Here is a 26,698-nt window from a genome sequence, read left to right on the forward strand (position 1 = left end):
AGATAAGAGAAGGAAGTGTTACGTGTTACTGTCAGAATATCTTCAGGCATGTATCCTAATGTCTGAAATTCTAAAATCGAAGTAGCACTAGTGTATTTCCAGTAATCTATTAATATCTAAATTCAAATACATCTCCCTGAGTGTCTCATATTTAACTGATATAAAAACTAAATCTCTCACTACTATATAATTCCATTCTTGCCAGTGACAATCAATTTACCCTTTGTTTAAAACATTTAATACAATTGCTAACTGCTTCCGCTCCTCGAATTAACCAAACACGTCCAAACATGGTGAACTCGACTGGTCAAAAGTGGATTTCTTTGTTCATGAAAATTTCTGTACCTTGTGCGTAAGTGTCACCTGCCGGCAACACGTACCCGACAATAAAGGGGTGCTACACACAGAAGGGAAACCAAATGTTGAGGTAGGAGGTGAACGAACTGCCGAGCTCAATGACCCTCACGTGGAGAGAGAGAGAGTTCTAGGCACCAGAGCCATGAATGGCGAACATTAGTGATGACGAGGAGCCTACAATCTGTCACCAATCAATAAGCCTACAACCTGAAATCAATCAATATCGATGATTTATGGCTAAACTCAGTGGACCGCTTCTCGTATTTCCGGAGAGTTATTTCCCTTCCCCGTCAAGTCTCGAACCTGCTGTCAAGCATTTGGGGGACCGTTGAAACTTGCCCTGACCCATTAGGCGAGGGAACTATGTCCAAGAGACATGTGTTGTGCACAAGAGATCGTCAGATGAAAACTTGGAAACTGTCCACTGACAATGAGGAGAGGGGAGACAGTTTGTGCTCTTTTAACTCAATCAATCCACCGAGTGTGTTGTGTTTCTGGTTTTTCGCATTTTGTCAACTCTGAGACATATAGACGTGGTCAGGACAGAGGTGGTTAGTGGAGTGGAAGTAAAGCCCCGGTCAGTAATGTAGATGGATGGTAGTTACTTCTGTGGTACCTCAGGTCTAGCCTCTGGAGCACATGCATTTCTGTAGGGATTAAACAGATGATGACATCTTCATCAACAAGAACTATGTCAATAAACTGCTTCAAGATTTCTTCTTTGTCTTTCCACCCTATACAGAGGTACAACAACAACTCAGGTTCCTGCCTTATGTTAATTAAGGATCGTAACAATAAAATAGAACAAAGATTGTAGGAGAAAAAGATATTGAGAAACTGGCACCGGACAACGGATAGGACGCTGTTTGATTTTCTTCGACAATGGAATATCAAACTCGGTCATGTAAATGTATGGGTTCATTCATAAACACTTTTCTCAACACACACATACATAATCATGAACGTACACACTCACAGACTAATGCAAAGCATGGTTCCAGACCTGACCTATCCGTCAAAGTGCCAGTCCAGCTGTGTAACCAGCTGCGGGTTGTTGTACTGCTGTCTCACAGCCGGCGACAGCGCCCCCAAGTGGTGTCTGTGAGGGCAGGCGACTGGTCCTCCCCCCACTACGCTTCTCTGATACCCACCACCACCACCAGCGGTCGCCACACGTTCACAGGTGCCCACCCTACATACCCACCACCCCATTCCTCCCCACACAGTCCCCGCACCGTCTCAACAGCCAGCGCCTGGAGACTGCAGTGCAGCGCCGCCTGACGTACACTTGCAGCACAGCACAGCTCCACACGACACAGCGAGTGTCGGATCCCCTTCACTGGCTACGGCAAACAGTGGAATGTCACGTGAAGCCCTCGAGTCATGACAGTAGCTAAACACAGTTGTGCTGGAAGCGGGACAAACAGACTGAGCAAGAGAAAGGAACAGGTGAAAGGTTAAGTTCTGTACAGGTGAGTGCACAATGTTTATTTCCCTCCCTCCCAACTTTCTTTTATCATTCGTGTTCCAATTTCATCCATATTGTTCTCTATATGATTTTAGTTTTTGTTTTCTCTTCCACTGCTTGAAACCATACAGTTCCAGACTCTAATCCCCTTATTTTATTATGTAAGCAAGAAAGAGAAAAGAGATTATCCACAAGTTTTTTAAAGGCTCAGAAAAATATTAGCGCACAGTGCACGGCGCTGATTGGCGAGCACAATTAATACTTTCCTATCGATAAAAAGCGATAACAAAGTCAGCTTGGGCCATAAACTTCTCAGTGGGGATCCGGTTTTGGTACCCACCCTTTCACTGTCGTCTCACCGCTGAAGTCTCCACCCGTAAACTTCAGTCGACGATCTATCAGCGTCGCCTTGGAGCTACCGACAGAGGCAAACATGCACGAGACTAGTACACCCGCAACACTCATCGTCCCCATGTACCTTAAAAAATACCCCGAAAAGACCTGTCTCTGCTTGAAGTAGTGAGCCCCGAAATACTATATTCACTAAGCTGGGTGTGCTTTATAACGAGGTATTGTTATGTCTGTACTGATCGACAGTGAACTGCACACTTCAGTGTTCGTGATCGAGGCCTGCTGTGTCAAATTATTTTTTACACAACCATGATAGGTTTAAAAAGGGTTTTAGGACTGTGTCAGACTGCATGCCGCAGTCGTAATGAACTCACCCGTTAGGTAAGAATTATGCTAATGGATGCTGATGTCGATAATGGATGCCGACTGAACAAAGGATTTCGGTTGATTTCCATGATGGCTTGAGGATTACTACACACTGCGTGTCGGCTGTAGTTGGGTTTACGGGGATAACAGAATGAATGACAATGCAAATAAAATAAATAAATTGAAACATGTCAAACAAAGACCAGTAACATCTCAAAGGATAGGCAAGAGAGAGAGAAAAGGCGAGTGTAGAGGTACTGATGCCCTGTCCTGACATTTAAGGCAAATACTTACATCAGGCCGGTTCGATACCAGATTGGTGTATTTCTAGTTTCTAACAAGGAGAGAGGTCTTTGGATAAAGATATGAACGATTTGTAATCTCAGGGAGGTCCAAGAGTCCAGCGGACCTTCAAGCCACAAGGTGTCCGAAAAAGAAGGGTCGGGTGGCTTTCATGGGATCACAGCAGGAATTTCCATGAGATCCTATACGATGTTCTCCACTACAAACCGTCGATGTTGAGGTTGGAAAAGAAATCACTTTCGGTGTCCATCTGTAGTCTCCAGTATCAGTCGCAATCCTACTGATATTTATTCTCATCATTTTTTTCATCTAAGAGTGTTTTTGTTTCAGATTGCCCTCTGCCCACCCGGGCTCCGTTTGACATCGCTGTCTGTTTTTTATGACCCCCTCCCGCTTCCCCCCCCCCACCTGATTCCTAGTACAATGTGCATCCAATGGAAAGAGGGGCAGGGTGGTGTTTTATTTGTGTTTTATGGAGCAGTCGAGTCAAAAGTTTCACGACAGACGATGTTTTACGGCACATAACTTCCTTGTGTTTGACCACGTGATGGATGAGTGGTATGAAGGCTTCCACAAGAACAACTTCATTTATTGACTTTTTTCTTGTACTTCCCAGTGAAAACAAGGATTACACATTTTTTTATTCGACGAGATTAAAGAAAAATGGAATCAGTGCAGTTCCTCTACCGAACTCCTTTACTATCGCTGTCAGAATAATTCCAAGCTGAATAAAAAACGCTTTATCTTATATTTTCTCCTGTTGGAAATGAAGGAGAAAAATGCTGGAGGGTATATATATATAGAGAGAAAATGTGTGAGGAAGGGTGGGTGATGCTTTGGAAATGAAGTTTTTGGGTGGCTGTATATCGTGTCTATTGTATTAGGTGGCCAAATATTTTGTACTTTCTCTCTTTTACCTTTATATCTCCTTCTGTGTGTGAGAGACACACATCAAAGTGATTGAAAAATCTTCTTTTTTATTATTAGTCACTAATCTCCATCAGGGGTACCTGACATCTTCTTGTTCCTAATCACCCCCAGTGGACCATAGGACCGCAAGTACACCAGCGGTACCTGACACACTGACAAACTCTAGTCATCGCATTGGCTGAGTTGGAACAGGAGACGAAGACAGCTTTGGATGGCCAAGAGTCCGTGTCCTCCATTCGTCTTGGGAAAAACAATCTCTTTCTCCTCCACGCAGGAAGACCACGTGACAGCTCCTCGGGGCGACACTAAGAGCCCTCATGGCCTCCGTTACCGAGGACACACAATGGTGTTCGATCTATTGTCAGTGGGAAGCACCATCGACACTGGAATCTTGGCCGTGTAAACACGCCAGGAATGCAGGAGGATACACGTGGAGGGGAAACCTCTAAGTGCGAGGAAAGTCCTTGTCAAATGTTTGAACCACGTGAAGGTGCATTAGCACTGCGGCCAGAGGTCAGCAGAGCACCCGACCCTCGAAAGACAAAGCACCGCATCCTCTTCAAAGCAAGGGAGGGAGAGTCAGGGTCCCTTCAAGTGGTGTTTAAACATATTAGGCAACATTTACCGTCCTGCATCAAAGAACGGCTAAACCTATGTTCCTCGGAGGGAAAAAAAATCATTTGCATGGAAATGCGAAGTGTTAAAAGCTTCAATAATGGATGGAAAGATTGAAGGCATAAAATTTCTTTTGAATTTTTTTTTATGAATGAAGTCTTTTGAAATTTACAGTGCCGTATGTTGCCACAGCGCTTGAAGAGACTGAGAGGTTTCTGTTCTCCTTCTCTCTCTTGTTTATAACGAGTTGGCTGATTGCATTCTAGGCGTTTCCTTGGCAACCTTCATTTCTGCCCGCCACGAAGGCTTGCAAATATGGTTTCACATAAAGATAACATGTGTTCATTTATAAAGATAAGATATTCATAGTCACGAGCGTGAAGTTATCTTGATCGAACTGGGAGGACTTTGAGGTGTAAGAACTGTCGAGGTAACACAATCTGCCGCAAAATTCTCTTTGATCTTCAACGCACTCCTCCCTTATACACACAGTCCACGAAACTCTGTACAAACACACGGATGCACATGCAGACGAACACACACACACATACAAAGTCTTGAACGGTTGCTGACGAAAACCATACGACGATAATTTCTTCCCAAGACTCGTGCGACCATCAAACTTCACAACCGGGGGGACGAGCACCGGGTGGAGAATGGCTCTTGAGTTTAAAATCAAAAATCAAAATCAAAATCAAAACAGACTTTATTGTCTGCCCAGGAGGACAGAAATTTGTCTTTGCTCACATACCCATACAGACATTTAACAAACAGTTAGGAGTAAAAGTGAGGAGTAAAATAGTGTTGATTGCACCAGTCCATCAAGGCAGTGTATGTTTATCCTAACAACAAACCTTGGGTGACCAAGGGCCTAAAAGCACTGCTGAACAAAAAGAAACATTTGTTCATCACGGGCAGAAGCCCACGACAGAAGATTAGTACATAGAGAGGACCATGATGCTATCCGTTGGTGGGCAGAGGCTCTACGAGCATACTAGTTAGTCCGCTTTCAGTAGTTTGCCGGTGGACCAACGAGTGTCGACGAGATTGAAACAGAGGTCGAGTGAGCTCTCGCCATAAACCCGATGTGTCAGAATGCGGCTCGTGGTTACATCTTGAACTCGCTGGAGGGACCTGCCAGACGTCGAGTGTTTGATGCTTCCGCATGACGCAAGAGATACGCCGAGAAAGATCTTGGGTGTCCTAGTGGAGCGTACGGCGAACGGAAGGATGTCGACATCAGTGCCACAGCAACGTGATGAGGTGGTCGACGAATACGCCGCGAAGCTCCAGAATTTAAGCAGGCGAGGTAGAAGGCGGCGCAGAGCGTCGAAGTGGCGGCGATTGACACCATCTCGGAGGACTGCAGCCGACGGTCAGGGAAAGTGACTGCCCCCGTCATCCGTAACAGGATGACAGGAAATAAAGTGTAGCTGGCCTGACTGGAAAGTGTCCGACGGCGGAGGTTGTCATTTATGGCAGTTGAGTGATGGCGTTGCTCGACACCGGCAGTGAGGTAACGACGGTCACTGACGAGTGGGCACGAGGCACATACAGGACTTACAGCTAAAACAAACTCAGGAGTGGCGGTGGTGGACATGTTTACGGCCAGCGTCTGAGGACGTTCCTATCCTGGTGGTCAAGGACCTGGTCGATGTGGTCACAAGTGAGCGCAGGAGGCGCGTGTCGCTTCTACTAGGGAAGAACGTCCTTGATCAGATAATGGACTCTACCGAAGATGTGGCGCAGGCAGTACAGGCAGCCGTGCATGAAGCTCATCTTGAGAAGACATTGTCAACAAAAGGACTGGCTAGGGCCGCTGGCAACACGCCCGTTCCAGGATGCCAATGGGTCTGACGTCCACACCAGCCACTTTCCAGAGGTTAATGCAGACCACCATGCCGAACTGTTTAATTTCAGTCCTTCTTGTGTACCTAGACGATCATTTGGTATACTCCAAGATAAAGGACAGCCACCCTCCCACCGCTAACGGCCGCCAGGATAAGCTGAAATGAAGTCGCCCTCCTGTCAGCCCCTACCCTGTCACCCACCCCATCCCTCGCAGGTTATTACTGAATTGATTACACCAAATGGGATCGGCTCCCCTTGCCCGAGCAGCAGAAGGGAAGCATAAACGATTTTCTATACAACTTGGCTGTTAGTGCTCTTTCAGAAACTGCCGCCGTCTCGGGCTCCGGGCTCAGCGGGTAGGACGGGTGGCTGTGAATGGCAATAATGGCCTCCCTTGCCTCGTGAAGTCCTTTCACTAGACGCTCACAGGAACTGCTGTGAAAAGAAGGCAATTTTTTATGCTCCTTATTTGACCATCGTTCACCTACGTGTCACGAGTAGCACTATGGAGCTTATTTATTGACTTATTCTTTCATTTATTTTGTGATAAATGCATTACAAATTAATATTTTTTTTTGGCTTTAAAATACTATACAATATCATGTCTGATGAAAAGGGAAAATGATGAAAAAAAAAACACCCAACAAGGTTGACCTCGGAGAAAACCTGCAGATAACTAAATTTCGCTGAAACAGCTTATTCTGAGACATACTATAACGATGTTCTCTAGTGAGTGATCAGTTAATGAGTGATTGACAGATTTATAAACACTTTCTAAACAGAATTCAGTAACCTGAGGTCACAGCCCCCACAAGATAAGAGGGTAGGATGAGAAACACAAGAAGGAGAGAGAGAAGAAACCCACAGCATGACACTGAAGATAGCGAGCTGCAGGCCGTTCATTTCGACAAACATGACAACCACGCTAATTTGTAAATAAATAATTAATCAAAGAAAAAGTAGAAAGACAGAAGGAGTTTTATTGCTTAAATGTTATGCCTTATTTTTGTAATTCAAACAACAATAATTAGACAAGACGATGTGGCTGATCATTCACACAAAGTACATACATAGTTCAGCCTCTCCGACGGGCAGGTTCCCTGTTGATATGTCACCCGACCGATGTTTCAAAAGAGGTTCATCTTCTCGTGAACATGTGATGCAGAAGCATGACCACGTGACTGGTATGGCGGACTCCCAGAGGACAGTGCAGCCATGGACAGATCCCCCGGAAGCGGAACTGCGTCGTGTGAAGACAATGGTCGAGGATGAACTGCTAATCAAACTGGGCGCCAAGAAAGAGGCTGTGAGTAGTTTTCGTGATTTTTTTTTCTTCGACAAATGTAAGAAAACCTTTAAATAAGGTAGGGGTGTGTCAGGGTTGGGGAATGTTTATAAACCCGAAGTGTGCACAATGGCCTCGCATCATGATGAATTCAATGTAAATTTCGTTTTTTTTTTGTATCAAAATAACTGGCATATCGTTAGCAAAATGTAGCTGGTGTCTTATGTTCTGATAACTGACAGTTTAGAAATATCTTGATGTCATTGTCAAGAGCAGTGAAATATCTTAAAAAAATATTAAGTGATTAAATCATAAAATTACAAACAAGTTTAGCCTACAGAGTCGTATTCCAGGTGCCAGGGGTCTTTGTAGGATCCAAATGTCGAAACAATATGTTTATGTAGATAACCTGCTGCTGGCGGCTACTACATTATCGGTAAGAAATTCGTTATCATGTTGTTGAAGAATCTAGAACCGCCTATACCATCGCCTCTCATTCGAGGCACCGAAGAACCTGTTGTAATTTAAGAATCCACCCAGCCCAGCTACAAATACCCCAGTGCGGAGGATGGGTGGCTGCAAGGTGGCCTGACAAACTCTTCTCTCTAATTACCATCGACCTGGTCTTTTTATTAATCACTTCCTAGACACTCCTGTGAGACAGACACATAAGACTTTGCATTGATTTTGTTGAAAGACATATTGTCTTGCACACCATTGCCAGCTCAGGCAGGTGGTACAAATGTCTTCAGTTGTTGTTTTTTTTTTATCTTTTACTTCTGCGTGACAGGTATTTCTATTTATTTTGTTATTGTTATGACAATTTATGTTATTACTGAATACTCATATCGCGTGAAATGCACGTGTAGACCAGTCTGCAAAGCATCAGCCTCAAGAGCACATAGCATCTCGGGTACTCACATCCGTCATCGCCTGACATCTGTTTGACATCAACCACTCCAACCATCCCACCCACTCCACCCAGTGCATGTCTGCCGTGCACAACATGAAACTTTAAACGAAAGACAATTATCGTATTGATTGTGTGTTTGTCTGTGTGTGTGATTTTGTGTGGAGGGATGAGATTCGTAAACGATCCGAAAATTATCACCAGGGGAGATCACTATTACATTACTCCATATAAAGCAACCATTCCTGATTAATTACCTCCCCCCTACATAGACCGTTAGTTGTATAATTGCTGCGGCATTGATTGTGGAGGTTCACAACGTTTTTTTCTGCACAGATTGAGTTTCATCCCCTGATCCTGGCACAAAGACCCGAGCGGCCAAAGTCTTCTGTCGTCCCTGACTACCGCCGTGTGAAGCCCCCCCGTCAGGAGAAACAGCAGCCCAACAGTACGTGTCCTCAGGGTGACCCCAAGCTGACCTGTAACCTTTAAACCTACTTTATATTTACAACTACCAGAACCCAGCTGTACATTCTACTGCAGTACAGTCGTCTTCTTTAATGTCTTCAATTTGTTTGCAGGAAACCCTTGGAGATGTTCTGATCAAGCCCTTCGTCAGCTGACTAATGTGAGAAAAATATCTGGTGATGGCGAGTCAGAAATTAATCATAAATTAATCTTAGTGTTTAGTCATACTCAGGTAACTGAGTTCAGTTCCCTGCGAAAAGCGTGCAAGACATTTCTCATATTAATGACATTCCAACTACTTGCGGTCACCGGCAAGTCTTTGTCTTCGCTGTCTTTGCAATGATGGCCGACATCCCTTCTGGTCCTTTCTACGTTTATAAACTATTCAGACTGACCTTCCTCCTGAATTTTGTGATAAAAGATCACGTGATTTTTCTAGATGTCGTATCGTATTTTTTAAAGGTTTGTCCCTTTTTTCATCCTTGTAAAGAATCGCACTCGCCAAGGTCCTCGTCAGATTCAACTGCCGTCTGCCAGCAGCCGCAGGACCGTCAACCTCCGGACCATGCCAGCCTGTGATGAGGAGTACAGGAAACTGAGGTGAACACTTCTTGTTCTTCTAGCGCCAGACTCTACTCAAGTCTTCTTTCAATCCCCTTTCTAGCTGTTGAAGGAGTATATGCATGTATGTGCGTGTAGCTCTGTAAATATGTCTGTGTGTATGTTCTCTAGTGAGTGACGAGTTAATGAGTGATTGACAGAGATTTATAAACACTTTCTAAGCAGAATTCAGTAACCTGAGGTCACAATCCGTGAGAAGAACCCACAGCATGACACTGTGGATGTGCGTGTGTGTGTCTCTATGAACTCATTTGCATGTATGTGTGTGAACAAGCATCTCCTAGTTTAATGTGTGAGTGTTGCACAAAAGTCTGTTTGTGTGTTTGAAGGAACGGCTTGTTTTCTTTGCAGTTTTGATGGCATTGTCCTTCAATTATTACTTCTGAAATGCTAGTCTTTACAAGATGAATATTTACAAATGTTTACAAATGCATTTCCCAAAATGTTTCCTCCCCACTTGTCCCGAAGCAGTGAGCTTAGATGCTAAGTAGTGCTAGAATGGTCTGATGGCATTGTTTGATGTCGTTTCCATGCCAGACTGGTGAAGCTGAGCAAGAGAGATGAAATTCTAGCCGAGTGGCCAGGTATCATCCAACATGACAGCACCGTAGTCCTTAGAGAAACTTTTCTCTCATACTGTACACGCTTATTTGCTGATAAGACCTTTGACCTTATAGCATCCTCTAGAACCGGCCTTCTTCTGACCAACAGCACTGACTTCTGATTTTTTGTAGCTGGGTGGATAGTAAGTCTGTCTGTTCTTTGTCAATGCTTGCAATCTTCACATCCTTCACCTACTGACATACTTGGTACAACCTGTCTGCTTTGAAGTAGCGTTGGCAGTCTCGGCACTTTCATTGGACTCTGTCGGTTTGTTGGCAAAGATTCTTTATGACACTCTTTTTTTATTATTAAATACACCTCAATTAGCCGAGCATCTTCATGCGCTACTGATTGCCACTATTATCTCACCTACATAGCTGTATAGGAACCGTTCACACTGTCTCTCAGGCCATTTTATTTTCATGTCATTGGTGTTGGATGCTTTGAGCCTACACGCGATCTGTTTTTTTTATTTTAATTTTATTTTATCGTTGCTTCTTCTTGAGCTTCATTTGTACATGGAGTTGGTTTGAATAGTTTCATTTTGAATAAAATTTCTCCTCCTCATTTACTGTGTATCAGTCTGTCATTATCTTTTATTTGTATTGTTTGTGAGACCTACAATTTCTTTATGTGTGTGACTGTGCGCTCTCATCAATGTGTGTGTGCATCCACGTCAGTGTTGTGTGTGTGTGTGAGAGAGAGAGGGTGAGAGAGTGTGTGTGTGTGATCAGTTTACAAGAGGTAGTTAACACCTTTCTATGTAATCAAATTTAAACATAATATCAGAACAGGCTTTCCTGGATGAAATGAGATGCTATGGGGTTTAGAAGAAAAATTATAACATTAATAATAAAAACCTACTTTATATGTAGACTTTTGCAAGCCAGACGGTTTCAAAGAAATAACATCATTGCATCACGCGGCATTTTCATTGTCTTCTTCGTTTTCTGTGCCGCACTTTCCACATCGCCCTGTCTTTATGTATATTCCATGAACTAAACGCTTTCAGCAACTTGTTTAGCTGCATTTTTTTACTTTTGGTGACCTTTTGATTTTTTTATTTTATTATTTTTTTATTTATTGACTAATAAATCTTTTTTCAACCTTTTTTTAAAATTCGCTTTTTCGACTCCTTCATTGATGCTTCAGTCTGTTAATGCTGTTGGTATTGTAACTCCATGACTGCCGATGTTAGAACATCTACAAAGCAACAAAACATAAAGCATACAATGTATATAGAGCTTTCCATGTATGTCTACTGATGACAAAACTGCAGTTTATGTCCAATAATTCTAAACAAGTATTTATTTACTTTTTCGTTTACTGTTTTATTCTCAACATTATTCAGTAAAATGTTTTTTGGAGGACTGATGAGAGTCGCTGAAATTTTATTTTGTTGTCATTGATTTGAATACAACAACTGTAAATAAATTTCACATCGAGAGAAGAAAACTGATATTATCACTGAAATTGTTTAAGGAATTGTTCCATATTAATCTGTTCTTATCAATCTTCACTTTTATTTTACTTAAAAAAAAAGGAAATAGTGTTATACAGTTTCTTACTCATTGTTATAACTTTTGTACATAAAGAGACAATTCATCATCTATAGCAGAGCCAGTGTGTTAGTCATTCTGGCAGGACCTACAAACAGATGCACATCCTTAAAAATACTTTTTTTGGAAAAAAATCTTGAATGTATCGTTTATGAAACAGAAGTTCAGGAAGAAATACAGATAATGTGTTATAATTTCCTAGAAAAATCACTAGAACAAATTTAAATCGAAACATTTCTTACCTTCTAGTCATGTTTAAGCACCGCGTGAAAGATAAAATAAAAAGCACAATCACAGATTATTTCGTGATAATTTAATTTGTAAACTGTATTTTCTCTTGTGGAGGCGAGCACTAAGCTGAAAGAGTTGATACATACCCTGTGTTATCACTGTGAATGCGGTGTGGACCACTGAATATAGGAACTTTATTTATTTTGACATCTACTTCCTTTATTTCCCTCTTTTCTCTTGCCTGTAGAAAGATTTATTAAGCGTGAAAGGTACTTTGAATATGTGTGGAATACTGTCAATTATTCAGGTATGTATTGATTGTAACAAAAATCTAGAAGTACACCTGTTATACATACTATTTACAGCTGTGGCCACAGAGCTGTAGATATTGAGTGGAGGTGTAGACTGCTGTGGATATATCTCTGTTTCCTGAGTTATATCACATATCTACACTAAATAATTACAAACAACCGTGTAAATATATTTTCCTCCAAGTTATCTCTTGACCTAATATCTTTGTTTTCATACTCATTTGTCTGAGTGCTAAAAGACATGCGCTGACAAGACTGACCTTTCACCTCCAGTGTACCAGAGCCAAGCCTACCTGCTGAAGAGGCTGACCTTCTTCGTGGTGCCGGACACTGATGAGCTGCGTCGCTTCTCTCTCGTGTCCTCCACGTCATCCATCGCTGGTCCCGAGAAAAAGTCCGCTCACCCTCGCCCCGCGCGCCGCGTCCTTGACCATTTGACCCAACCCACCCTCCGCAAGCGACCCCGCGCTCGGTGGCGAGGGATGGCCAGGCAGGTCTTGTGGAACACTAAGGCGGCGCAGATGCGGATGCCGGAAGAAATTCCGAGGTCGGAGGTCAGAATCTACGTCTCGTGTACGGAAGGTAAAACTGTCACTGTAGTTTTTGTGAAAAATCTGTGGTAAACAAAAAAAGAAAGATATGAAGGAAGGAGGGAAGGGAGAAAAAAAGAAACTAACAGACTACAAAACAGACAATATATTGATTAATTGTAATATCGTGGAAACAATACTTTAAAATAATTTTACCAACATTTCTAGCCTTTATGTTAATATATGTGTTCTTATTTGATTTGAGAGACACGTAAAATTTTCTTATGAAATTTACGTTCATCTGTAATTCAAATAACCATCTAAATAGTCATCTAGTTGTCAAATAACCGACCCGTCATCTAGTAGCTGTGTAAGTGTCACATGTAAATTAAATGACTTTCATCTAGTTACTGTGTAGGTGACATCTAGAACTTATCTAACCGTCATCTAGTAGCTGTTTCAGGGACATCTTTATGTCTCGACTAGAATAATTTCCACACTATCATCCAACGCAAACTTTGTAACTTATTCATAATTTTTTTTTTCGGTCTTTGCGATTCTCTGTTATTCAATCTTGTCTCAGTTCTCGTCTTGTTATTTCATATTTTCCGGATTTACTCAGTTTGCTCTAATCGACACCCAAGACAGTTTAAGGAGTTGTCTTTTCCCAGATATGTCAGAGGAACGGGAGTTCCTAGCAGAGGTCGCTTACCCAGAGTTAAGACGATTTTGCGAGAAGCATGGGCTGGGATGTCACGTGGTTGACCTACGTCACGGCATCAATCGCCTGAAGAATGATCGAGAAACCTTTGATGTCATTGACTATGAGGTCAAGAAATGCCAGCAGTACTCCATCGGCCCGAGCTTCGTCGTGAGTTACTCCAGATAGTAATTTTATTCATTTGTAATGGCAAGTGGGGCTTTAGAAAAGGAATCTCATTAATTTATCCTTAATTAATTTATCCTTAATTTTGTCGAGGTCTGATTGCAGAGCATCATCGGCCGAGAGGCAGACGACAGACACCTGCCCGGCTGGATGTCCAAGGACGACGTTCTGGCCGTTCGGAGCGTGCTGGTGAAGCGCGAGGACGTGGTAGCAGTGGAGGCCCTCGACAACATCTACAGGCTGGACTCCAACTACAACCCGCCCATATACCTCCTGGAGGTGACTTTTATAATAAAATAAACATTCCCAACTCTTACCACTCTTCAAACATCACTGAAGCGACAAAATTAAACCTAGTTATTTAGAATTTTAAAAATTAATTTCCTGTTTTTATTTTCGGAGGCCAAGTGAGGCTGTTTTCAACCTGACACGATGGGGGATATCAATATTCATCTTTATGAACGAACGAAAGAACGAAATGAAAATGAATAAATAAATCTTGTTTCAGGAATCTCAGTTTTTCGCAGAGACTGCAGAAACCAAAGTTCTTCAGAATGTTCTTCCCGATGTACTCAACCTTCTCCGTGGTGAGGGGAAGGTAAAGGACAGTAAGGGTTTCTACCCATGGAGCAGTAAGTCAAGAAATAAAATCTACCTCTCTTTCTCCTTCTCCCTAATCTGCAACTCCTGTTCTCTTTCTTCCCATCATGAAGATTGAGATTTCTTGGTTCCAATCCCGTCTCTGGACATTTCTCTGAAAACTGAACCTATTACAGGCTTGGCCATCGGGCAACCCTTTATCAGCATTTTATCCTGCATCCAAAATTGTTACAAGGTCGAAATACTTTCTTAAATCAAATTAACGAAAAAAAATCTTCCTCCTTCGTATATATGTAAGTATTTAAAGGACATTATGGCAATCCTACAACAGCGTTAACACATGTAATCTGCGATGTTCTAGTTTACAGTAAAGATATTTATTGTCGCAGGTACGGTCAGAGAAGTCGAACGGGGACTCTTGAAATGTCTGGAGCCCAACAGGCAGACGATTTGTTTGATGGCTCGTGCCGATAACAAGAGCGACACGGACATCACGGCCAGCACCGGCGACCTCGGCGCCGACAAACTGCGGGCAGCGGTGAGCGACTGCTACAAGTTCACCAGCAGCAAGAACAACCTGGTGCTCTTCAACATCGGAAAGAAAAATGTGGCCTACCTGCGTGAGGTGTGCGCTGTCTTCCTGGCGGCGGTCACACGACTGATCGAGAGCCAGATCGGCCATCATGAGTTTGACATCACGCATCACATGACCAACGCCGCAGACCTCGTGCAGCACGTGCGCGTGGCCAGACGTGCGTGCGATGGTTTTATTGGTTGCGAGCAGGCGGTACAGAGAATCTGCGACCTTTTCACTGACGCATCGGCGCCACGGGTCGCGGTGGTTGCTGGGCCGGAAGGACGAGGCAAAACTTCGCTCGTCGGCCACACAGCCGCAGTTTTGTCGCTGGCTGCGCCGCGGAGGAAGCTAGTGTTCCGGACAATCGGCATCACCCTGAGCTCGTCCACACTGTTCCACACGCTAAGCAGCGTCTACGCACAGGTGGCCTACCTGTACGAGATCAGTCCTCACCTTCCCGCGGACATCAACTTGGGAGAACTGCTGCAGGAGTTCCGGAATCTTCTCCAGAAAGCTCGGGAGAAGTTTCGCGACAAGGGATTCTTCGTTCTGATCCTGGATGGCGTGGACAAGCTGCGTGGACTTCAGGCGAAGCAACTGAGTTTTCTCGTAGCCTCGATTCCAGCTGGGGTCGCGCTGCTCATGTCTATGAGTGACTTCGGGCCGCTTTACGAGACGATGAAGGTCTTTGCCAATATCGAAATGATCCATTGCGAGCCCATGAAGTCCGACTACCTCAACTCCTACATCAACTCTTTTCTCGCGAGATGTGGTCGAGTGCTGAAAAATGATCAGGTCAAGGCGATCCTAAATGAACTCACGGAGGAAAACGAACCTCTCGTGGCAAAAATCGCTGCATCCATGGCCTCACGCTGGCCTTCCCACACCTTGAACGATGACCTGGACATCTCGTCTGATATGGAAAAAGCTTTCAACAGGCTGGTGCAATCCTGCGAAATGCAGTTAGGACTCAAATTCACGCGATACTCTCTCTCGCTCTTAGCAGCTTCTCGCTACGGACTTGCCGAGTTCGAGATTCTTCATCTGATCTCATCGGACTCGGAGCTGATTGACGAGATCAAGGAGGAGATCGAAGACTTGAGTGTCGTTGAAGGCTGCCCTTACCAGCTACAGCTCAGCCGACTGCTGTGGAGGCTTGAGCCTTTCCTGTTTGAAGTGAAAACTGAAGGAGAGACTATTCTCAAAATCAGCCACAGAACTCTTGAAAAGGTCGTGAGGGAGAGGTTCATGAGGGATGGATTCCAGTACCACATCCACAGCAGGCTGGCCACGTACTTCCAGATCACCCGCCGGGGTCACCTGCTGAGTTCTCGAGACATCGCAGAGGGACAGCACAAAGATCTCTCGCGTTACCTGTGGAGGACCCTCCGCTCCGTCCCCTACCATCTGTGCCACTCCCACCCGGACCCCAAGGAAGCGTGGAAAGTGCTTAAGTCCGCGGTTTTCACGAAGTTTGCCTGGATCATCAACGAGATCTATGCTGGCTTCTTCAACGACTTTATCGACGACATGAACTACGCTTTGGAGACCCTGGGCCTAGACTCGGAGGTTCTTTTCTTACGCCAGTTTCTGACCAGTGTCCGGAAGACCATCATCTTCAACCCAGTCTCCCTGGCCTCACTGATGGCCGGGCAGGACTTGAAAGAGATGGCGGAAGTGCACCGGTCGGTGACGGAAGCCACGGATTGGTTGAAACAAGTCAACGTGCAGGTGCTTGTGCCCGCAGCTTTTACAGTAGAGAAGGCCAGCCAGCTCCTCCTCAACACGGCGCTACTGAAGACCGTAAGCACTCTGGTGACGGACGCCAAAGGGGAACGTGTGTTGGCGCAGCATGACACCTTCCTGACGTCAGTGGAGCCCATTTCCGGAGAAGAAACAGTTGTAGCCTCTTTTCATCGCGGATACTAAGCACGCATTTGTGGGGATCGCATTTCCTGACGGTCCTGACCATATCCCCGACCGGGAAATTCGTGTTTGACACGTACGCGCTGGACAAAGGCAAGCAGGTTGGCTCCGTACATATACAGGAGACCACCGTCACGTGGTATCAGGTTCGGTCAGACGGCTTCGTCTTCTACGCGGTTGGAAATGCCGTCAAACGCGTGGTTCTGGAGAAAGGCAGCGTGACAGAGCAATTCAAAACACCCGAGACCATCGTCGACGCCTGCGTGTCGGAACCGCTCCGGGTAAAGGTCGTTACCCTGCACACTTCCCCCAAGACGATGCTGCGCGTGTTCGACGCGCGCGAGCCGACCAATCAGGGCAAAGTTTATCTGCAGAACAAGACTCTCAACACCAACGCCGTCAAGCTGCTGGCCATGACCAAGGACAGCACCTTCGTGGTGGTGATGTGCGAGCGCGAAGTGCTGATCGTCGACTTGAGCGTTGACAAGGTGACCCAGACCTTGACCTTCAACAATGTGCCCGTGATCCTGAGCGCCTTCTCTCGTAGCAACGAGCACGTCTTCGTGGTCACGCCCACACATATCGTGCAATGCTTCAAGCTCAGCACGGGTGCCATGGTGATGAATTGCAAACTGCAGCTGGAAGAGCAACATCGGGAAGATGCGCATACCGCGCAAGCGTCTTCACGTGACCAGCTGACGTCACGCACCGGGTCAAAAACTCCCGCATCCGCATCGTCCCGGAGGAAGGCCAAAGGTCAGAGAGAAAAGGATAAAGAGCTCGTATCCACTGTCGTGACGTCAGAGGACGATCACTTCCTACTGGCCGGCACGTCACTAGGCCGGATGTTCGTACTGCACGTGCCAACAAGTCTGCAAGTGTGCGTTCTGACCACATCACAGTCCCAGCTCCAACACGTGACCTACTTCACCAGCGCCATCTGGTTCCAGCACGTCGTGACGGTGGACGCACAAGGCTTGGTGAAGCTCTGGAATCTTCGCCCGCTCGTGACCCGGGCCCGGACTTTAGTGATGGACATCATCACCGACAACGACCTGTTGAACGAGGAGGAAAAGAAACTTGACCTGAGGTCGTACTTCAAGCACTACCAGGAGCGATGGAACGACAGGATGTTCTTGAACGGACCAGACATCTCCTCCTTCTACAAGAAGCCCCCGCCAGCGGATATTTTTAACGTCCTGGATGGCATGGACCCGTCCTTAAAAGCGCCCTCTATCTGGCAGTCCTCGTGCTGCCTCAGTGACTGTACTGACGTCTGTGCTGTGTCCAGTGGCAGCAGTCTGAACGAGGTAAAGGTTATACTTTGAAACATTGTTATACATTATTTTATTAAGGCCTTCCTTGAGCGAAAGGGCAAATGTTTGACCAAGTTTGACAAAGATTTGACCAAGTTTTAGAGTATAACCTCCTTGTGAAAACTTGCCCAAATATTTGTCCACGTGTGTCCCTCTTAGGAAAGGCCTCGATGGTAGGAAGAGTAACATGTAGTTACAATCTCATGGTTTGACGAGTCAAGTTTGTTTACTTCCCTCCTTCCAAGGTAATCTTCACGGCGACATCATGTGACCTGCTTCGCTGGAGTCTTCAAGACGGATCCCTGTTGTCAGTGCAGTCTTGCCCCTTTCCCGGGGAATACGAGACCCTGAGACCTGTCTACTACGACAAAGCGTTTTTTGTTGTCGTGAAAAAAGACGATTTTAAAACAGCAGCAGTGAGTAATAACAGGCATGCTATGGGAAATTAATTTGAGGAATTAATGACTTTTCTGTAATTATTATGTAATTAATATCTTACGACTGGTTAAAATATTAAATATGTATGACTTTTATGTAATTAACATATGACTGGCTGAAAATATTTAAAGCTCCTTTTCCTCCCGTCATGAATAAGTTAATGTTTTTAGAAAAAAGTGAGCAAGGAATGTGGTTTGTATAAAAGACCTAAAGGCTTAAATAGAATTTATAATACATACATATTTGAAAGAAAAGAATAAAATCCGAGCTGCAGATAATGATCAAATAAAACATCGACGACATCACTTTTCTATCGAATTAGCAAAATAAAACTAAAAATTAAATGTCGGGGTTACTGAGTCATTATGGTAAGTCTTTGATACAGAGTCAGAGAAGTTTGGAAAATGAAGCAGTTTGATATAAAATTACAGTTTTTTTTTAAAAATGTAACAATTATTAACAGTCTGTAATACGACGGCAGCCTTTGAATATCATCCTTTTGAAATAGTAATCTCTCGTTGACCGGCTTTATAATAAATACCTGTTTGATTATCTCCCACTGAGCCCATCAGCTTTATCTTAAGATTACAAGGAAGAAAACAGGTGGGAGGATGGCTGGACGAGTAGGTTATTTCTCTGATGAAGCAAATCTCACGGCTCACTGTAGGTGTTGTATCCAGAGGACAAACATAACCGTGTCTTGAAGCAGGAGAAGGTCGCCACCTGCCAGGTGAGCAGTGACGGAGCAACCATAGCCTTGGTCACCAGTGATGAGCAAACAGGTAAGACGTGACTTGGATGCAGGTAATCTGGGAAATATTGCTGAGAGCTAGCAGACTTGGGTTGTCTGGTGTTTTTATTTTTTATTTTTTTTCACCCTTCCCCTGTCGATAAAAACGAACTTTAAACACAGTTTTGCAAAGTAAGACATGCACACCTCGTGAACAGAGAAGCAACTGTACCTCTTTCTAAGGGCATCCAGATGACCTGTGAAATATCACCCGTCTCACTTGCTTTGACTCTTGCAGAGTTGACCATAACCTTCTGGAACGTGCTGTCGTCCGAGCATCAAGGGTCAGTCACTCTTGTTGCCTCCGACACCAACTTGGCCGCTAGAGCCTCCAGCATGGTCTTCTCCCCTGAGCTCGGCTCGTGTTGTCTTCTGACCTCACAGGACCAGGAGCCCGGATGTACGCTCCATCAGTGGATGCTCTCGCTGACTGCACCGACGGCCCACAACAGGAAGCACAGCACAGCAAGCAGCGGCGACCCCTCGGCAGCAGAGGAGAACAGGGCAAAGGTCATCTCCCACAAAACCACGCGCCTGTGCTTCGTGCCCACCGCAGTTTGCTGTTGCAGCGGTAGTAACGTCATCGCCCTGGGCACGACGTCAGGACTGACGCTGATGGTCTCCGCTCAGACCTTGACCCTGAAGTCAGTCTTGACGGCGGAAGGCGTGGAGCCTGCGTCAGACGAACCGTTAGTTGTCGACACCACGTGGTCGCTGCTGGTCCCCCCAGTCTGGTCTGAGGTCACGGGACTCGAGTCCGTGCCGGACACTCACGTGCTCGTCGTGCGCTACCCAAGCGCCATCTTCCTGTGGGACCTCCAGCAGAACAGACAGCTGCTGAGCATCATCCTGGAGGGAGACGAGGTAAGGATAGAAGTTTTATGGGTCGAAAAAAATATTATAAAAAAATTACTTTAAATAAATAATTTGTTAAAGGAGCATTTAAACAACAACTGACTTTGTGACTTGATTAGGCCAGCATATAATAATAATAACAACAACAAACATTCCTTTCTTTGTTGGAATTTTGTTTACCTGTTTGTTTTCCCAGTTTCTACATTACTGCGTGTCTCGTAACTGCCGCGTGTTATGCTACGCCACATCCGGTCACGTGGTGGCACTGTGGGTGTGAAGGAGATGAGGGAGCTGTGTTCGTACCGCCTGCCCCATCCTGCCACGTCACTCGTCATGACACCTGACTGCCGCCGCCTCGCTGTCATCCAAAACGACGGTGTGACCTCACGTGTGCGGGTCTTTGAGGTCAGGAACATTGAGGAGGTCACGACGGAGTCGGAGGCTCAGAGAGAGCAGAACAAAGCACCAAAGGACAAGAACAATGTCGAGGGCAATGATTTGTCGTAGCCATGGATGAAAATGTCGACACCTCCAGACTCTTGGCACAACGCCTAAAACAATTTCATATCAGCATCATTCAAACAGCTTTAATTGTTTTATTTATTTTATAAACAAGCGTATTATGATAATTTATTTACAGAGAAACTGTTTTGATTAATTACTGATGTCAGTAGGTCTGCGACAAACGGTTCTGCGGATTCAGTTTTTGGTTAAGTTATTAACCCGTTATCAGGCATCTGAAACTGGAGGGACTGGGTATTTCTTCGGGAGAAATACGATTCAAATGTCAAACGATTTATGTGAAGAAGGGTAAAGTTTAATTAAGGAGTGTGTTGTTTGAAATCATCCCTTCATTATTCTCTCTGTCTTTTGTCACCCACCGTTCAACTTATTTTTCTTGTAATCTCTACCTCGGCAAGAACGCGTGGTTGTGTGGGCGGGTACACAAATACATCCCAGGTAAGTGTTTCATTACAATATCTGTGTGTACTTACATGGAATTGAAGCATTTCCCACCTGCTTTACCGACGATTACCTCTGCTCTTATCGAATTTGCTTTACGATCCTGCAGCTGTCGTCTGTTTTAAAAGAGAGGTGGTGGGCGAGGAAGAAAGTAGTGTTACAGATGATGGACTGACGAAACCACAGGTGTTCCCTGAGTGCTCAGTCATCACTCTGTTTATAGGTCATTGACACTCCTTTGTTTTTCTCACTGCCTGATTGTCTTAGAGTTTGTTAAACAAATTATAAGTCAGGAACCCACCAAACCATCATCTGTTACTGATGCTGAGAGCCAAGTGGTCAGAGCATTGGCGTCTAAACCCAATGGAAAGTTGGTTCGATACCCGTGTAGTCTCAGTCGACCCAGGTGTCGGGAATGAGTAGCTGACAATGTGAAGGGTTAGGGAAGGTAAAGCAACAAGGGATACGAGATGGGTACTTTAATTAATGTAAAACCTCTTATCAGTTGTAACGCAAGCGACTTTACAACATCAGGGATATACTCTGGGGTATCGATAGAAATAATCATCTAACCCGAGAAAAGGAAATCTCGACCTTTAACTTACTTCACCGTTACTGATGTTGTGATTCATATCAATGTTGACGCTATCAAAAATACTTTAATCAAAAGCTTTTACCACGATTGCTTTCTTTAATACTTAAGTTCTGTTCTACTTTTCTGTATTTCTGTGAGCATTTAAATTACAGGTGTATATTATTCCATAAGCAATGTGCCATTCCTCCGCTCCTTTCTGTCCATCTGTTTGTTCGCGTGTCTGCGTGTCTGTCTATCCAGTCAATAATTTTCTGCCGTTCTCTTCACTCTCTTGGAATCGTATTATTGTGTGTGGTTGCTTATGTTAATCTCAATGGTAACAAACTGACTGCAAACATTCTTGTGGTATTGACTAGATTTTTAATTATCAAAACATTTCCTGTCACTTGTTGACTTTAATTAAACACACCACAATCAGTCAGATGTGTTCACACATTCAGGAAAGAGATTTTATGTCATTTCTACACTTAAATCCAAAAATTGTTTTTTTTCATGTGCTTATAAAACAATGAAAGATAATTTTTTCGTAATTGATCAGTTATATTGTTATTTTTGTTTACCTTTGACCTAATGCTGGGTCCTTAGTTTCTTGTGTATAGTCTCCACGTTAGCCGTGGAATTAACAGTATGATTGTATTCTTCCTGTGTTTTGCTAATATAATATAAACAGCCTGTTTTAATTAGCTATTTGTCATTTTGCTTTCATGTGAATGCAGGAGACCGAACGAAATAAATAATTTATTACAATCACTCAGCATATATATATATAGACTTGTGTGTGAAAGACTGTGTGTAGGTGTTTGAATGAATGTGAGTAAATGAAAGAGTGAGTGGAGGAGGACAAGATTCTATTCCACAACCCGTGGTGGCACCAAGTGTAGCACTTGCCATTACTGCACCTGCTGACATTTGTTCACCTGAACAAATCTTTAATTGCTGGTCGACTGTGAAACAGTTCGCGTGAAGCACACGTGACAACACACGTGACAGCTCAGAGCTAATTAAGACAAGCAGCTGCACATTAAGTCCAGAGACAAAACCATTAGCAACATCTGTCTCCAGCTTTTATTCTACACATTCCTTCCATTTCGGCGGAAACACAACAATTGTTGCTACATCTCAGTCTTTGTGCAGTCTCTGCAGCATGCACGAGGGATGCACTTTGTTGTCCTCTTAAATCAGTGAGTGATAAATAAGCACATCTATAATACAAAATATCCACAAAAACTGCAGAGGATAACCGACTTCTTTCTAGCTAGCGTTAATTAAAGGATTTATTTGCTGAGACTTGGTAAGTGTTAATTAACGCATTTTCTTTCAAGGAAGTCTCAGTTCTTCTTTTTCTCACCATAGAATAAACAATTAGCCCAGAATCATAGAACATTTCATCTAAAGATAATTTTTACAGGGTGGGACAAAGCTTTCAAAACCTTTACTTTTCTTATCATTCTTTCTCTCCTTTTTATTAATGGGTCGACAAAATACATAGATGCGCGCAGAGAAAAAGATAGAGGAGAAACGGAGTGGGTGAGTGAGAGAGCAAGAGAGAGGTATATTTGGTCTGTTTATCCATTTGTCTGTTTGTATGCTATAAGGTGTGTGCACCTACGTCCGCTCGAGCGCGAGTTCTCTCTCGAGTATGTGTTGGCAAATATGTTTATGTCCTCTTCACACAGAGAAAAACAGAGGTTTATTTCGTTTAATCATATACATCATTATATTAACATACATCAACAGCTATAAAAATTGTTTAAAGATATCACGTGTTGCCCTGCAGGTAAAATGGCCGCGAAGCAGTCGCCCTTTCGAAGGTAATGTTTTACATGGGTTGGTATCGTGTAAGTATGGTTTCCGAAGTGAATGGAGCTGCGTACTTGTGTAATTCACTGGAAGTTAAGTGTAATTGATCGACTGAAAATACCTTTTAATTAAAAAAAAAATTACATTATGAGAGACTATTGTGGGGGAAAAGTAATCAATCTTTGTGGCTGCCCTTGATAGCTAGACCTTTCACAAGGAATATAAATCAAACGTAAGCAACAATTTCAAAACAAAAAAAAAATAGCGCTAACCATGAAAAGGAAACCCAACATTTTGTTTGGCTATTTTTTCCAATCAATCAATGAACTGTAGCAAGTGAGGAGTTTGATTTTTGAATAAGGAATTGGTTGTACTATTGCCGTTGTTGCTGTACAGGCAGCCCGCTTGTCGGATGAAGATGCTGTGGAGCTACGCGCTGCTGTTGCTCGTGCTGGGGGTGATGCTGGTGATCTGGACCGCCGGCTCCTACCACACCTTCGTCTGTACTAGCTTGGTCAAGGTCAGCGTGGCTGAAGTTCAAGGCCGTCTCGAGGACGACCTGGCGGAAGGTCACGTGGCCATGTCCAAAGCCACCCGACATTCTGATGGCGAACCGTCTCGAGGTTTTTCCACGAACGTCAGCGAGCTGTCCACTGTGTACAGACACAGCTTCCGGACCAACACGCCCCTCGAGGACCATCAGTTAGTCTTAAACTCGCCGTACTTCCGGCCTAGACTCCACGTTGTCACTTCCCTAGTCACGAAATATCTCATTGAACCGGAAGAACTTTGTGAAGGACCGGAAGGGTCCCCGTTACTCCTGATCTTCATTCCTTCTGTCGTCACCAACGTCAACATGCGAAGGGCCATCAGGGCGGGGTGGGGGCGTGCCGCCAAGGGGGAGTGGCCCGGAACTCGACACCTTCCACCGGTCAAGATCCTTTTCGTCTTTGGCAGGAGCGGTCACGTGGACGAGCACGCCATCCTGTGGCAGGAGAAGGAAGTGTGGGGAGACGTTCTGTTCGCTGACTTCACAGACACGTACCGCAACCTCACGGTCAAGGTCCTGACCAGCCTGCACTACGCCGCTACACGATGTCCAGCAACGGACTTTGTCTTGAAGGTCGGTAAACACGCCAAGGCTGTTATTGTGGTCGTGTGGAATTTTGGAATTGGAAACATCTCGTGAAAGCCATAAAAGTATTTTATCGTATATTAAAGCAGAAGAGACTAATTCAATGTTGGACGCAAGGGAAGCAGAACTATCGTGTTTAGAGTTTGTTCAGATGTTTTTCAGAATTTGCCAATGCTTGAATGCTTGTGAGAATAATCTGCGGGATTGCTAGATATTGATAAGGATTTAGTGGCTGGAAGAGTGGGTTGGAAATATAAAAAGTACAATGTGTTTTGTGTAGAACTTAACTGGATTTCAATGATGAATAGATTGATGAGCAAAAATTGAGAGGCCAGCAAACGTATACGGGTAGAGAAAAGAAAATAGAGGAGAAATTAGGTTGCAGGTACATATGGTGCAAAACATTTGTCACATTTGATAAAGCCAAATAATTTAACATTATCAACAGGTTGACGAAGACACGTTTGTCAACGTGCCGTACCTCCTGGAGTTCCTCAGATATCACCGCAAGGAGCTGTCTGGACGCATGGTGGGATACGCTATCAACAGACCCGTCAGCGTGCGCCTGGGCAAGTGGCGGGTAGCGGCAGAAGCGTACCCGCTGCCCATCTTTCCCAAGTACCTGTTCGGCCACAGCTACCTCATACACAACAGCATCGTGAGCGACCTGGTCAACCTGTCGCAGTACATGCCCTTTGTGCCGGTAGAGGACGCCACCGTCACGGGCATCCTGGCGCGCGCGTTGAACGTCAGCCGCTTGCACAGCTCTTTGTTCGCGTTCGGCAAACGAGGCCACACGTGCGCCATCGTCAAGAACACCAAAGTCACCATGACCTTAGTGACAGAGGCGTCACACAGGCTGATCTGGCAGGCCGTGGAGTCGGCCACGTGCTCCTACACACTTCTGAATCCAGACAGACTGGAGGAGAGGACTGCGGAAGGTTTACCTGAGGACCGTAAGACTCTGGATGACGATTCAGGTCCCGACAGGGGAGTTAACTTGATCCAAGAAGTGGGCCACCTTGACAAGGAAGACGACGAAGAAGTTATTTAAGACCTCCAGGAAGAATATCGATGGCAAGATCCCGACGTCAATACGGTCAATCCCCTAACTTCTGGCGATCTTTTGACTCTAATATTAAAGGGTGTTAACAGTTTACAAAAGTTAATGACACTCAGCAGAGTAAAACAGACAGACAACGGTGTAAAAACATCAGGAAAAGCTAGCAGTGGACGAAAGCTTAGCACAGACGGTACAGACAACAGTGTGAAAATGTTTTGCACAGAAAGCAAAGTAAGAAAATTAAGAACAGACAGCTGTGGAAAAAAGTTGACGCCAAAGCAGTGAGCAGTTCGAAGAAGCACAAGTTCAGAGGAATGTCTCAGTGAGTTATAAAGAAGATGGCGGACCACGACTGTTGTTTTCCTGCTCACTCGACCATTTTTAGAGCAACAGCTTTTCTCTTATATATGACGTCATTTTCTGCTTCAGGTGACGTGGAACAAATGACGCACACAAGACGTCAGACACGAGACACCGTTTGTACACGAGACAATACGAGACCTATCACGTGAGACAAAGGACGCACTCAAGACGTCAGACACACGTCACCGTTCGTAAACGAGACAAAACGAGACCTACCACAACTCACTACAGTGTCTATGGAGGGAAGACGTCCAGTGGTAATTCGATAAATAATGCAAAAAAAAATTTGTCTTTTGTGCTGGGAAGGAAGATAATTACCTAGGTGGTAGTAACTAACAGCTGTGCTAACTGTTCGTAGACTCAAGATTGATAAAGTGGCACAAGCATAGGAAAGTGCTCCCAGCATCCTCAAAAAAAAAAAAAAAAAAAAATTATAGTCAGAGTTAGCGTAGCTCCTCCATAACAGCGGTGTAACTTTGCGAGCTCCCGAACATATAAATAAGTAAATGTGACACACAATTGACATATCAAATTAATTTAAAACCAATTACAATGATTATTTACTATACTTTCTCTAACATTCAAATTCCTCCACCCACCACCCTCATCCAACATCCTTTGCGGGAAGGGGG

The 26,698-nt window shown here is 44.4% G+C and overlaps 3 protein-coding genes across 4 annotated transcripts; all 3 read left to right on the plus strand.

The window, feature by feature from the left end:
• The first annotated feature begins 1,630 nt into the window (after window positions 1-1,630).
• Window positions 1,631-16,781, plus strand: LOC112571224 (NACHT domain- and WD repeat-containing protein 1-like). 2 transcript variants are annotated; one of them, XM_025250088.1, is made up of 11 exons: window positions 1,631-1,829; window positions 7,407-7,547; window positions 8,773-8,884; window positions 9,018-9,064; window positions 9,395-9,504; window positions 10,063-10,109; window positions 12,503-12,811; window positions 13,431-13,630; window positions 13,751-13,924; window positions 14,154-14,277; window positions 14,635-16,781. In XM_025250088.1, the coding sequence occupies exons 2-11, from the start codon at window positions 7,428-7,430 to the stop codon at window positions 16,749-16,751; spliced, it is 3,360 nt and encodes a 1,119-aa protein (XP_025105873.1). In that variant the 5' UTR covers window positions 1,631-1,829; window positions 7,407-7,427; the 3' UTR covers window positions 16,752-16,781. The 2 variants fall into 2 exon arrangements, with proteins under 2 accessions (XP_025105873.1, XP_025105882.1); XM_025250097.1 differs by lacking the exons at window positions 1,631-1,829; window positions 7,407-7,547; window positions 8,773-8,884; window positions 10,063-10,109 and having other exon boundaries at window positions 9,045-9,064.
• Window positions 16,766-22,449, plus strand: LOC112571235. Its single transcript, XM_025250110.1, has 5 exons — window positions 16,766-18,058; window positions 18,310-18,480; window positions 19,170-19,284; window positions 19,531-20,156; window positions 20,344-22,449. The coding sequence occupies exons 1-5, from the start codon at window positions 17,066-17,068 to the stop codon at window positions 20,422-20,424; spliced, it is 1,986 nt and encodes a 661-aa protein (XP_025105895.1). The 5' UTR covers window positions 16,766-17,065; the 3' UTR covers window positions 20,425-22,449.
• LOC112577437 (N-acetyllactosaminide beta-1,3-N-acetylglucosaminyltransferase 4-like) lies at window positions 20,430-25,710 on the plus strand. The gene is made up of 4 exons (XM_025260513.1): window positions 20,430-20,637; window positions 21,378-21,480; window positions 23,902-24,628; window positions 25,089-25,710. The coding sequence occupies exons 1-4, from the start codon at window positions 20,430-20,432 to the stop codon at window positions 25,692-25,694; spliced, it is 1,644 nt and encodes a 547-aa protein (XP_025116298.1). The 3' UTR covers window positions 25,695-25,710.
• The last annotated feature ends 988 nt before the right edge of the window (window positions 25,711-26,698 follow it).

The sequence above is a fragment of the Pomacea canaliculata genome, linkage group LG1, assembly GCF_003073045.1.
Source record: "Pomacea canaliculata isolate SZHN2017 linkage group LG1, ASM307304v1, whole genome shotgun sequence".
Classification (NCBI taxonomy): domain Eukaryota; kingdom Metazoa; phylum Mollusca; class Gastropoda; order Architaenioglossa; family Ampullariidae; genus Pomacea; species Pomacea canaliculata.

Excerpts from the sequence above, each read along its gene's own strand:
- LOC112571224 (XM_025250088.1), top strand. The coding sequence starts at position 7,428 with ATGGCGGACTCCCAGAGGACAGTGCAGCCATGGACAGATCCCCCGGAA. Across the intron at positions 7,548-8,772 it reads TGGGCGCCAAGAAAGAGGCT|ATTGAGTTTCATCCCCTGAT; the intron begins GTGAGTAGTTTT and ends TTTTCTGCACAG. Across the intron at positions 13,631-13,750 it reads CCATCGGCCCGAGCTTCGTC|AGCATCATCGGCCGAGAGGC; the intron begins GTGAGTTACTCC and ends GTCTGATTGCAG.
- LOC112571235 (XM_025250110.1), top strand. The coding sequence starts at position 17,066 with ATGCTGCGCGTGTTCGACGCGCGCGAGCCGACCAATCAGGGCAAAGTT. Across the intron at positions 19,285-19,530 it reads CACCAGTGATGAGCAAACAG|AGTTGACCATAACCTTCTGG; the intron begins GTAAGACGTGAC and ends TGACTCTTGCAG. Across the intron at positions 20,157-20,343 it reads TCATCCTGGAGGGAGACGAG|TTTCTACATTACTGCGTGTC; the intron begins GTAAGGATAGAA and ends TTGTTTTCCCAG.
- LOC112577437 (XM_025260513.1), top strand. The coding sequence starts at position 20,430 with ATGAGGGAGCTGTGTTCGTACCGCCTGCCCCATCCTGCCACGTCACTC. Across the intron at positions 20,638-21,377 it reads GGACAAGAACAATGTCGAGG|AGTTTGTTAAACAAATTATA; the intron begins GCAATGATTTGT and ends TGATTGTCTTAG. Across the intron at positions 24,629-25,088 it reads CAACGGACTTTGTCTTGAAG|GTTGACGAAGACACGTTTGT; the intron begins GTCGGTAAACAC and ends CATTATCAACAG.